We start from the raw sequence: 13,226 nt of genomic DNA, 5'->3' as shown, positions 1-13,226 counted from the left end.
AGGTAGATCAGAACACAGCAGATCCATCATCACGGGGGACAACCCTCAATCAAACTACGGTGGTCAAACAGGTACACCTACGCATCATTTGCAACGCATCAGATAAGTTAATATTTCCCTTATTTTGTAAAATGCCTTGGTCTGCTGTGTTTTCCCGGTACGGGTTTGCATGCTCAATGAAGCATTTCTCATATGTAGACATTTCTGGCAATTAGTTAGATACATTCATGCAAGTTTGCTTAAGTTGGGCAGACAAAAAAGAAAAGAAAAAAAGATAAAGGGAAGAAGGATAGGTACTCAAGGAAGTGATCAGAAAGTTTTTAAAGCAATATTGAATATCACATTACAACCAGCTATAGTTTGCTTATACTACAGCTATTTACAGTTCACAGGTTGTGTGTGTGTGTGTGTGTGTGTGTAGATACAGCTGTGATCCCTTTTTAAATGCCTAGGTTATATGCATGACAGGCCTGATTCAGAATTAGCAGTTTCTCTAGAAAACGGTGAACCTGGCAACACTGAGATTCATCACAACACGTGACGTCATCACATATTTCTTAGACAACGCTATGGAGCTCCGCCCAGCTGCAGCCCAGTGTTACAGCTGTGTGTGTGTGTGTGTGTGTGTGTAGATACAGCTGTGATCCAAAGCCCCTCCTAACAACCTCACACAAATATTATAACCACTCTCTCACCATATAAAATTATGAGAATAACCTGTGAAAGCAATAGTTGTGTGTGGAGTCATGACAAACTGCACTCCCTCTGATATGGCCAAGGTTTACATTTTAATAATTATCTGAGGTATTTTTCTATCCATTGTTAATATTGTTGCTATGTTGCTTTAGTTACTGCCTTCCATTACTTATGATTCTTCTCATTTTGTACGTTTTGTTTGTTTTCCTTATATTCCGTTTCGACCCCAGGGAAGAAAGCGGTTCAGTTTCCTCCCTCAGCCCAAAAACATGCTAGCAGATGGATTAGCTACTCTAACATACCTCTTTTATTATATACTCTGAGGGGATATAAGTATTCAGACACACTGTTTTTGTTATTTAATACTTCCAGTGCATATACACACATAATGTCTTTTGACTTTGTATTTAAAAAATATAAACAAAAAATGTATGTATTCTTAAGCTTAAACAAAGGTATGTTTAAAAAAAAACTAATTGATAGGGGAAAAGGTATTCATATACTATGTTAAAAATATATATAAGTAAAGCTTACATAAAAGTAAATCAGGTTGTAGATATAAATGCTGTAAAAATGTTTTGTTTTTTTGCAGACTGCATCTGGGATCATTATTAAAGTCATTAAAAGGTTTCACACAACACGTAGCAATCATGTTGAAGGTGAAGTTCTCAGTGACAATGCACTCTCATACTAATGATAAGGAAGATAAGAGAGAAGCCGGCAGTCACTTGAAAAGAGTTGCAGGACGACCTGAAAGCAGCAGGAACACAGTTACACAGAGAATAATAAACAATGAACTGCACCACAATCATCTCCATTCCTACACCCCATGCAAAACTCCTCTGCTAAAAAAAAAGAAGCACAGAGATGCATGTATAAAAGCATTTCACAATTCCAAACTGATTTGGAACAATATACTCTGGTCAGACGAAACAAAAATAGAACTCTTTAGGAATAATTTAGCTCATCATGTTTGGAGAAAGAAGGATTATGAATATGATTCCAAGAACACCATATCCACAGTGAAGTACAGAGCTGAGAGTATCATGATATGGGGCTGTTTTTCCGCTAACAGTACTAGCGCATTAGGGACAGTGGTTAAGGCTCTGGGTTGCTGATCAGAAGGTCCGGGGTTCAAGCCCCAGCACTACCAAGCTGCCACTGTTGGGCCCTTGAACAAGGCCCTTAACCCTCCTCACTGTATAAGTAAAGTAAAAATCAAATTATGGTTGACAGTTATACTGACTGAATTAAGATTTTTTTTGTAATAAAGTGTTTAAAGCGGTCTAAAAAGGTGCCAAATGTAGCCAAAAGGTCTCTGCACTTGACAATAAAGTTTATACTTGACAAATGACTTTGTGTGAGCGTGCAGAAGCAGCAGCAATGCAAGCGGCATTGTTTACGTACTCGTCTGCGTATTTTATATACATATGGAGGATTAAAAGTGACATCTTCTAGATGGCATGTCAGACTGTAAGGTTTAGTGATTTCAGGCACAGTAACGTTAAACACACTGATGAGCTCTGTCTTGCTTTAAAACTTTCCACCGTTGGTGTGATCGTTGTCATGATCTGCATCTCAAATCGAAAACTCTGACCTTACATTCTGTATTTACTAATCTAGAAAATCCAGGAGACTGCTACGCACTACAGATGCTTCGTCATATATTTTAATGCTGGAGGCATTTTCTGATAAAGTCACAGTAATCTGTCCATGCATTTTCTGTACCACTTCATACTACACAGGGTCACGGGCAGGGAGCCTGGAGCCTATCCCAGGAGGACTCAACTGGGGGGCACAAGGCAGGGGACACCCCGGGTGAGGATGCCAACCCATCGCAGGGCACAGTCGCACACACACACATGCTACAGACAATTTGGAAATGACAATCAGCTGCATATCTTTGGACTGAGGGAGGAAACCCCTGAAACACAGGGAGATGCAAACTCCATGCAGGAATCAAACCCCCAGCCGTGTAGATGCAAGGCAACAGTGCTAGCCTCTAAGCCACCACACCACAGTAACAGAAAAATCACCTGCAGTGTTATTTTACACAGACCCCTAAATACTGGCTAATTTACACTATTAAAATATGCCACCTATAGTTTCCTGCTAGAGACGTTTTCTGTCACAGTAATAAACCAGACACAATACTTGCTGTACTGTTTTAAGACCCATAAATGCGCGCTACTGTAGGACACCTTGATAAATTAGGACGTTGGAATCGTTGGAACACCGGAACTAAAATCAATTTCAGATTAAAACTACATTTCCCAAGACTCGTTTCCCCCTTTCATAGGAATTACATTTGTTGAGCAGTGGTGTAACACGGACACATTTACAGTGGCACAAGAGCGGGTGGTAAATAGCTACATTTTGTCTCTATTCCTGTCTTTGCGTAAAGAATTTAAGTGAATTTATTTCTGAAACTTACAGAGCAGCTTTTGAAGTCATTTAGCAAGTGTAATTCAGTTCAGGAATTAATCTGTTTCCGTGTTGTGTGTTTATATCTGCGCGTGAACTCTTCATGCAGAGTTAGCAAAGCAGTGCTAGCTAGCGTGCATGCATGTAAAGACTCTGAGAACATCATGGAATTGTACTAGACATAAGCTAGATATATTAGATATAAGCTGCTTTTCCTCATCGAAATGCGATATAATATAACATAGTGTATGTTTTTTTACACTGAGAGTTGGTTGTGCTCTTGAATTTCGCCTTACTGGCCTTCACTTCCTCGCACTAGCTCAGTGGAGACTCATTTACATAACATTATCTCAGTGCACTTGCTATTTTGGAAGTGTTGTTGTCTTCTTTGGTCAGTTAAGATTTTATTAATTAAATGTATAATCTGTTACTGAGGCTTTACTGAGTGTTATTGGATCAAACTAGTATAATGTTGTTTAACCTATGAAGTCAGTTACTGAATAATAGATTGACTTTGAGGCCCATTTGATCCCTTGGCATTTACCCATACCTCAGTGAGTTTAAATTATAATTAGGGCTTAGGGATATTTTCATGTTTCATTATGTATAATTAGCTGTGCATTATAGATACATGTAGATTTACACCACAGCACGTTTGAACTGTCTGTTCTGATTGGGCTGAAGGTGTTGATTAATTTCCTGGAACAGCAGCTCTGACAATAACACCAGCTGCACTGGTTTATATTAATGTGCTCCTTCTAATACTTTAGCAGTAAGGACTCATTCACAGTTCTAAGACTAATAATTAAAAGATCAGGAAAAAGTTTTTATTAAAAAAAAGATGTATAATTTTTTTCATAGCAACATTTTCTTTAAAGAGACATTTAGCATTTATGGAATGAGTCTGGAGTGTCAGAGATTGATTGATTGCCATGAGAGAAGCTTCAGGACAGAGGTCTTTGTGCCTTTTGCTTTCACACTAATATGACAAGCTGCATTTTTTATTCACTTGAAGACAAAGGAAAAAGAGTCTGATATGGGAGCAACTGTTTATAGCTGTTTAATGTAATTGATAATAAGTTGTCTTGCATATGTTCCACAACATTAAATGTAACTATACATGGTTAAAAGTACATGTAATTAAAGGGAAATTATCAACTTCAGGGTGGTGTGTATATATATATATATATATATATATATATATATATATATATATATATATATATATATTTTTTTTTTTTTTTATACATACACACTCTGCTCAAAGGGAACACTTAAATCACACATTGGATCTTGATGAACGAAATATTCAAGTTGAAAATTTGTACTTATATACATTGTGTAATTTATTGAGAACAAAATGATGTCACAATGGTCAGTGGAAGCCAAAGTCATCAGCACTTTGAGGGCTGGATTCAAAATCACATCAAAAATCAAAGTAAAAAATTGAAATTACAGGCTGATACAACTTGCATGAATTTCATCACGGCAACTCATAATGAAATTCAGTAGTGCGTATGGCCCCTGTATGCACTCCCAACAACATCTGGGCATGCTCCTGATGAGATGGCGGATGGTGTCCTGGGGGATCTCCTCCCAGACCTGGATCAGGGCATCAGTGAGCTCCTGGAGTCTGTGGTGCTACTTGGCGGCTTTGGATGCTCCGATACACAACATCCTAGAGGACCTCAATTGGATTCAGGTCTGGGGAACGTGAGGGTCAGTCAATGGCATCAGTGCCTTCATCATCCAGAAACTGCCTACACACTCTGGCCACATGAGGCCTGGCATTGTCATGCACCAGGAAGAATCCAGAGCCCACTGCGTCAGCGCAAGGTCTGACAATGGCTCCGTAAGGGTACCGTTGGCTAGCACATGGAGGTCTGTGCGACCCTACAAGCTTATTCCTCGCCAAACCATCACTGACCCACCGCCAAACCGGTCATGCTAGATGATGTTGCAGGCAGCATAACGTTCCCCTTTACACATACGCTCAGTGTGAACCTGCTCTCATCCATGAAGAGAACTGGGTGCCAGTGGCAGACCTGCCAGGTCTGGTGTTCTCTGGCAAATGCCAATTGAGCTGCACGGTGCTGGGCTGTGAGCACAAGTCCCACTACAGGACATCAGGCCCTCATGCCACTCTCAAGGAGTCTGTTTCTGACAGTTTGGTCAGAAACATGCACACCAGTAGCCTGCTGGAGGTCATTTTGTAGGGCTCTGGCAGTGCTCCTCCTGCTCCTCCACACACAGATGCCGATCCTGCTGCTGGGTTGTTGCCCTTCTACAGCCCTGTCCAGCTCTCCTCGTGTAACGGCCCGTCTCCCGGTATCTCCTCCATGCTCTTGAAACTGTGCTGGGAGGGAGACACATCAAACCTCCTTGCGATGGCATGTATGGATGTGGCATCCTGGAGGAGCTGGACTACCTGTGCAACCTGATTGGGCTGCAGGCACTGCCTCATGCTACAAGTAGTGAAAAGGACCCTAACAAAACACAAAACTAGAGACAAATCAGTCAGCAAGGATAAAGAGAGAGCAACTGTCTGTGGCCACCACCTGCAAAACCATTTCCTTTTTGGGGGTTGTCTTGCTGTTGCCTCTCCAACGCACCTGTTTTCACTTTCATTTGCACCAAAGCAGGTGAAACTGATTCACAATCACTTACGCTTCCTAACAGGACAGATTGATATCCCTGAAGTTTAATTGACTTGGTGTTATACTGTAATGATTAAGTGTTCCCCTTTTTTTTTCTTTTTTTTTTTTAAGAGCAGTGTATGTGTGAGATATATATATATTTATATACACACACACACATACATATCTATATACACTGAATGTGTGTGTGTACACACGCACTGTATACATGCTGCACACAGACCCGCATCACACATCCCCGTCATTGATTATTTTCCTATAATGCCACATCTGGTTGTGTGTTTTTCCTCACATGTTCTCTATAACTTTCTTTTCAGGCAGTCAGCTCTAATATTATTGTCCCTGATCTGAAATCAGCCACAAGAGGGAACTGTTTACCTTCTGTTTTCTCTATTCCAATGTAAGCTGGCTTTCTGCAAACTCACATTACTGAAAGAAGAAGAAAACAAAACAATAAAACACAGTGCTGTAATATTTTTGCAGAAAAAAGGCTGGTTCTGTAATAAGTGTAGTATAGATTGTGGAAATGTTTATCCTGGTCAGATTTGCATCACTCAGTTCAACACATGAGTTAATGGCCAGATTTAGGAGTGTTATCAGTGTGCTCTGGGCTCTGCTACTGATGTGCAGCTCTAACCATGATGAGTAATACCACCTCTTCCAATACGAACAAACCAGGCTGTTGATCTGATTTATGATAATGATATTAGCAAACGATTCTGTTGTCAGTGTGTTCTGTCAGTGTGTTCTGTCTTTTTCAGCTCTGATGCACAGAATCTGGTATCGATGACTTCATGAGCTAGATCCAGTTTTCCACTCGTTAAAGCTGATCACACTGAGGTATATTCTCACAGCTGGATTGTAGTAGACCTAAATGCGGTCAGAGTTCATGTAATAAGTAGGAATTATTCATTTTTACTAATATGAAGTTTTTTTGTTTTTTTTTAAAGCACTGCCATGGCGGATGGTGTGGACCTGAGCCGAAAGTTTGTTTCAGAATCAGAGATAGAGGAGAGGAGAAAAAAACGACAAGAGGAATGGGAGAAAGTTCGCAAGCCTGATGATCCTGAAGGTAAGTAAAGAAAATACACTTTCAAGTGTGAATCAAACTCTGGTGCAGTTCATTTGGGTTCATTTGGTTGATGTGACTGTGATAGTGGCACTGTGCTGCCCAAAACAATTGCTCTGTTTGAGGACGTTTTCACGCATGGACCAAATACTTGAGTCCACACCCTTGTTTGGGGGCGGGGCTAATAATCACAAGTTTGTTCTCACATAGAGTTCCTTCCGTACTGTGGATGGATTGTGCAATTCCATACATCACTTTTGTGTATGCAAGTTTGCAAATTGGTAGGCATTAGATTCATCTATTTGCTGTTTTTTTAATTATTTCCCTTTGTTACCAAAACTCAAGCGATGACGAACGATGCTTTTTGGATGCATGGCAGGAATACCTGCACATGAGGAGCTGTTCTTGTATAAGCAGCTTTTTAGCCATGTAGGATGGTATGAGATGTACATTTCTCATGATGCTCTCAGTGCAAGAACTCCAGTCCTATGAAAGTCTGGTTTTCTACATCAGTAAGGCATTCTGTCTCCACTGATCATAACAACCCTTTCTTTGCCATCACAAAACTTGAAATAGGAAGTAATGTGACAGTTTGAACCCATCATGTTACTTGTCATTATGCAGCGTAGAGAACGGATAGCTTCCACACCTGAATGCAGCTAACGCTACAATCAGGTGGACATGAGCTCCAGATCACCATTTTCAAGAGGACCAGGGATCGGTTCACATTTCACCAAATGTACTGAAAACCCTGAGAGCTAGGGTCTCGTATTCTTCCTAGCTAACTCTAGTGCACTTCAGTTGCCATGAGAACACAGTTCTTTCCTGATTAGATTCAATATCAGGTGAACCAAACCTGCCTTGTTTTAGAGGTTGCAAGCAGCGTTTTTTGATATACGAGCTGCTAAACTGACATGTAGTGTCAAAGGACAGAGGTGAAGTGTGAAGTCTGAGCTGAAGAAAACAAAAAGAAATCCTGGTGATAATAGACAAAAATGCTGTTGTTTGAGTTATTTATATTTATATTATAATATTATATTATTTATATTATTATCTACCATCAGCTCTGTGAATGATGAATGAAAGAGTTTTTCTGGTGTGTTTTCAGCCCTGTTCCTTCCCACATGCACCTTAGCTTTTTTTTTTTCAGCTTACATTTAAACCACTCAAATTAATTTCAGATCAATTTCACAGTTTGACTCGGACTAGGCTGATGGGTGAGAAAGCAACATAACCAGAATGACAGCATTAAAATGTGACTCAGTGGCATCAGCTTTTCCTCAAATGCATCTTTGTGTGTTTTTCTGTGTGTGTCTGTGTGTTTATTTGCATATTCCTGAAGAGGTCCCTGAGGAAGAGTATGACCCTCGATCCCTGTTCGAGAGGCTACAAGAGCAGAAGGACAAGAAGCAGGAGGAATATGAGGAACAATTCAAATTCAGTAAGGCCTCAGTCCACTCTCCTCTCATGTTTTCGCCGCACCGTGGTCCGTGCCTCTGAGCCGTCTCTGCAGATCCATATCTGTGCCCATTTAGGGTCAAAGCTCGTGTGTACATGTGTCGGTGAGAGATGTTCATGAGTCATTCTTGCAGGCACTGACAGGAGATGGGCATGCTCTCGGCTTCATCCTCTCTTACTTCTCTGTATCCCTGGAGACGGACCCGTCCTCAGTCTCCCTGGCGACCAGCGGCTCCTTCCTTTGCTCTCAATGCTGAGTTAATTTAAGGGCAGATTGCTTGATCCATGTAATAACTGCACAAGGCATCTATTGGTCATTTTAAAAAAGGCCATGCTAGCGAGGATCAACTTGCATTTTGAAAGCGGTTTCTGACACTTAAGAATATATCTGTGAGTCTCAGGAGACCCAACTGTGCTGATTTCTCTCCACAGAGAACATGGTAAAAGGCTTGGATGAGGACGAGGCCCACTTTCTGGATGAAGTGTCGCGGCAACAGTGTCTTGTAGAGAAGCAGAGGAGAGACGAGGAGAAACAGGAGCTTCAGGAATATAGGATATCCTTTCACTTTTGTAGCACACACACACTCAGTCACACAACTTTTGAAAGATTGCTAGACTTCTGAGTCTGCTTGCTTCCTACTTTGTTAAACTGATGATAGAGACAGCTGTCAAGACACAGCAGCTGTCAGGTCATAGGAAGACCTCTTGCACCTTGTTAGTGCTACTACTTTTATACCACGCAGCTGAAAACACTGTGTCTGGGTTGAAAAGAAATGAGAACGAAGTTGGCAAACGGTTGGATAATTGCGTTTAGGAAGACTTGTTTTAATTAGGTCCCAGCAGTGTTAGTCTTAATATTGCACTGTAGGCTGTTTACATTCATTTGTGTGTAGAGAAACTGTAACCCAGTTTAAATAGAAAGCATAAAATTTCCTAATTAAATAAAATGGTGCGCTTAGTAACACTAGTGAAGTCTAATTTTTGGATGTTTTTATGCCTCTGCTATTAAATTATGCCAGCTAGGAATGTCCCTGGTTCGTGGGAAAGTGCTGTAGTCTGTGTTATTTCATAATTCTGGGTGGGGTTTGACCTCGCAGCTGTATCAAAGACTTGATGTGGAAGTATTTTACCAACAGTGCATTCCTGTGCCGAGGAAACAAAACAGCAATGTCCCTTTAACAGAATGTTAACTGGCACACGCTGATGTATTCAAAGCTCCCTGCACTTCAAACCCAGGATCTAGCAGGTCTTAGAGTATGTAGGTATTGTTTTTTTTTAATGAAACAAGGGGTACAATTGCTCATTCTTTCCCGCTGCCAGTCAGATATGTGTGTAGCGCAGGTTGGAGGACGCGTTGTCGTGGCAACGGAGCCGTTCGTTGGACTTGCAGTACTTATGACGTGTAATTGCACAGCGGAGAGCTGTGAACTTCTGTTCCTCGGTGTAATATAACAACATGGCCTAATTTAACCGTCTTAGCCTCCAGGGGTAGCAGTTTTTCTTAGCCATGTTTTCAGGGCATTTTTTTTTTTTTTTTTTAAGAAGTCGGTCAGAGGGGATGTGGATTAGATTTCTATGGTAGTTGAAAGAAAAAAAAAAAAAAGGTGTGGTCTACTTTGTCATCTTTTTTTCAATTATGTGCCTGAGGTATGGAGTGGCATTTAACTGAAATGGCATTTACATAGGTTTAGTCAGATATTAGGGGTTTAAAGCATCTGTGTTGACCCAAAAAAAAAAGTTTTGTGCAAGAGCAAAGTGTTTTCAAATACAGTTTTAGCCAAAATATATTTTTCAAAGACAGTGGAAAAATGTAATGCTGGATGTAAGTCTGAAACTGGTAGAAAATGATTGTAAGCTACTTGTTGGGCATTTCATAATGCAGCTTGTGCTGCGTTCTCTTAATCTGCCTTGTGGCTGCGAGTGCACACATTCACAGACGACACAGAGACACTTCCAAACCCACATAATGGGCCTAAATATTTAGTATGGTATTATACGGTTTGAGATGTGATACATGTTTGTCTGTCATCTTGCTAAACATACCATTCCCAAACCAAGGAAAACAAAATAAAAAAGCAGCTAATTCCATTCCTTTTACATGGCTGTATGTAGGCATATTAGAATAAAAATAGTAGGTTTGGAAAGCTATTAGACCTGGCAGCTGAGTTTGTCTTGATAAGGACATGTCCACACACTGTAGAGGTTGTTATTACCAAAGCAAGTCCAAAAGCAGTGTTACACATGGTCAGTAAAACTGCACAGACATGCTGGCTGGCTGAATGCCCATTCCTTGTCTGGGTTAGGTCGCTAAGCAGTGTTTCTCTCATTCTGACATAGTTAGAGTACTTTTTTGTCCCCTCAATTAATAATCATGTTTATTGTTTATTCAAAAAAAAAAAAGAAAAGAAAAGATCTTACACATTATGGCGTTATTTGATCTTTTAAAGCGTTTTTCCATTGTCATCATCTTAGGCTGATGTTACTGGAAAACTTAAGTGTAAAAACTCCCCATGACAGCTCAGTTTATAGGGTTAGTATTAGGGTTAGCCCTAACCTTAACCCAAAGATGTATAAAACAGTACATCTTTTGATATTTATAGTGACTGTAGCCAGAATGCAGTAACAGACTAATGACTAATTATAAAGGTTCGTGAAAATAACCAGTGTTTCTGTGGCTATTTGATAAGCTCAAAGACTGGGTATATATGTGATATCCCCTCTCTGAAAACTGGTCCAGAGTGCACCTGTAGCTCTCCTTAACTCCCAATCTCACAGTGCTTTGAAGAAACTGGTGTCCAGTGAGAGTCAAAAGAAGGAGCCAGAGAAAAAGGCTGCACCTAAACCACCAGAGCAGAAGACGAGCCATCTGTCTCAGGCGCACCTACTGGCTGGTGCAGTCAAGCGCCGCAGGTGAGGAGGAGGGATTTATGGGAACTGGGAGCAGCGGAGAAAAGAATCTACATTCCTGACAACCTTTGGAGTACTTTTTTTTTTTTTTTTTTGTCATTTTGTCAGAGCTTATCTGAAATAACTTGTCTACATTCATAAATAGGCCTGCTATCATCTTTAAATATCGGAACAAAGCAGAAAATTGCATCTCTCGCCCATAAAAGCCACTTAACCTTTTTTTAGGCCCTAATTAATTTTGCTCTGATTTCCATGACTCACACTGACTGCTTTACATTCTGACATTCTCTTTGCTGGAGCCTCACGGAGCTGAGTGGGAAATTAAAACAGGGATTAAGCAGTGTTTTGTGTTTGGCTGCAGTTCCTCTCAGTCATCAGAGAGCAGTAAGAAGCAGAAGGTGGAGGAGACGACGACAGCAGCAGCAGCAGAAACAACCGGCAACGGCAGTCAGACAGGTGGGCAGAGGACTGGACACTTTGGGGCTCAATGACTAATACGTGAACAAACTTTATTCATTGAATGTTTAAGATTTTACCTTCTAGTTTTGGTCACCTAACATAACACATTTCCTAAACATTCTGTCTAAATAGTGGCTTGTTGATTATAGGAAAAGGGCATACTTTATTCACATTCTTAAACTTATTTATTTTCTTAGTAGTTACTTTCAAACGGGTACTCCTCTGCATAACATTTTTTCTGTATCTCAATTCTACAATGCTATATCATGTAAGACCTTAAGTCGTGAGTATCTGCTGTAAATAGCAACCTATCTGGAATAGAACTGTGGTTTCGAGAGGCTATTTAAAATATCCATTCTTTATTACAAAAAAACCTGAGTCCTTCTGATGAAATGATATTACCTCTGTATTTTATTTACTCAAGATTTTTCTTTACTCAGTTTTACTGCCGTTCTGTCTGAGGCAGCATACATTTACATGCATTACTGTAATAATATTAACTAAATGTTTAAGTAACTGAAATTCAAATAGAATTTTTATATTGTCCTATTAGATTTTAGAGGTATTAAGGAAGCACAACATGGCGTGGAGAGTGTTTATTTCCACATATGTCTGTATCAGAACAGGAAACAGGGGAGCAGAAACCGGTGCCCAGGGCAGGAGTAACACGAGGGGGCATGCTCCACCGACCCTCTGCAGCCATGTGTGTGGGCATCCTGCCAGGGCTCGGGGCCTACTCGGGCAGCAGCGACTCGGAGTCGAGCAGTGACAGCGAAGGTAGCGTGGAAGGAACCACCTCTCCCATAAAGTGTCACAGACTCTTCAGATAGACACACTGACGAGCCACACGGTCATCCAATTTTAATTCTCCCTTATTACCACTTGGCTCCTCCCCTGTTTTTGCCGTTTTAGCTGGTTGGATCACAGTTGCTTGATCTCTTATGACACTATAAGCTCAGTAATTTGCCGTGTCTCAGTTCTGAAATCTGCAGTTGTGGATGTGCACATTTTGCTTTTAATAAGTCTTTTTCTTTATATGGCTTAATACTAATTAAAGGCTGCTTTAACAGTAATTGGCACTGTGGTCATTGATGTGTTGTGCATTGAAATGTGACTCCTCCCCCATCATCCCCGTATTACATTCTATACAGTTTAAATCCCTGCACCTAAACCTGACGACGACACCCTACGCGCCTCCGTGGCTTCTACCGTGCTGCTGACCCAGGGGACGACGACTGACGTCTGTGGATCGAAGAGAAGGCTGCTTTATGTCACTTAATCAGATATCTTCAGTACCACCATATGAGAGAAGCAGACTGTTATGAGCAGTGCTGGTTGGAAGATGTGGAAAAAATGTCTTCCAGAAGGTTGTCTTTTTTTTTTTTAAATGCTGCAGTGCTAAAAATGCTGGATATTTTATGAACTGTTCCCTATAAGGATATGAATGTGTGTGAAAGCTGGATGGGACATTAAAGCCAAAGGGAAAAAAAAATAAAAGCTCTTTGTCATGTGTTTTTTTTCCCTCATGGAGTTTAAAATGAATGTCACTTTAATCA

The 13,226-nt window shown here is 40.6% G+C and overlaps 1 protein-coding gene across 4 annotated transcripts; it reads left to right on the top strand.

Annotated features, from left to right (window-relative positions):
* The first annotated feature begins 2,942 nt into the window (after positions 1 to 2,942).
* psme3ip1 (proteasome activator subunit 3 interacting protein 1) lies at positions 2,943 to 13,171 on the top strand. Of its 4 annotated transcripts, none has more exons than XM_053234909.1 (10): positions 2,943 to 3,057; positions 6,095 to 6,177; positions 6,539 to 6,617; positions 6,728 to 6,849; positions 8,189 to 8,287; positions 8,737 to 8,859; positions 11,079 to 11,214; positions 11,573 to 11,667; positions 12,297 to 12,447; positions 12,822 to 13,170. In XM_053234909.1, exons 4-9 carry the CDS (start codon positions 6,735 to 6,737, stop codon positions 12,437 to 12,439), a joined length of 711 nt encoding a protein of 236 aa, XP_053090884.1. In that variant the 5' UTR covers positions 2,943 to 3,057; positions 6,095 to 6,177; positions 6,539 to 6,617; positions 6,728 to 6,734; the 3' UTR covers positions 12,440 to 12,447; positions 12,822 to 13,170. The 4 variants fall into 4 exon arrangements, with proteins under 4 accessions (XP_053090884.1, XP_053090881.1, XP_053090883.1 ...); XM_053234908.1 differs by having other exon boundaries at positions 2,948 to 3,057; positions 12,292 to 12,447; positions 12,822 to 13,168; XM_053234906.1 differs by having other exon boundaries at positions 2,945 to 3,057; positions 12,292 to 13,171.
* The last annotated feature ends 55 nt before the right edge of the window (positions 13,172 to 13,226 follow it).

Source organism: Pangasianodon hypophthalmus, chromosome 6, assembly GCF_027358585.1.
Source record: "Pangasianodon hypophthalmus isolate fPanHyp1 chromosome 6, fPanHyp1.pri, whole genome shotgun sequence".
Taxonomy (NCBI): domain Eukaryota; kingdom Metazoa; phylum Chordata; class Actinopteri; order Siluriformes; family Pangasiidae; genus Pangasianodon; species Pangasianodon hypophthalmus.
Note: the sequence above shows the minus strand (reverse complement) of the source record. Positions and strands in the feature narration are given on the sequence as shown.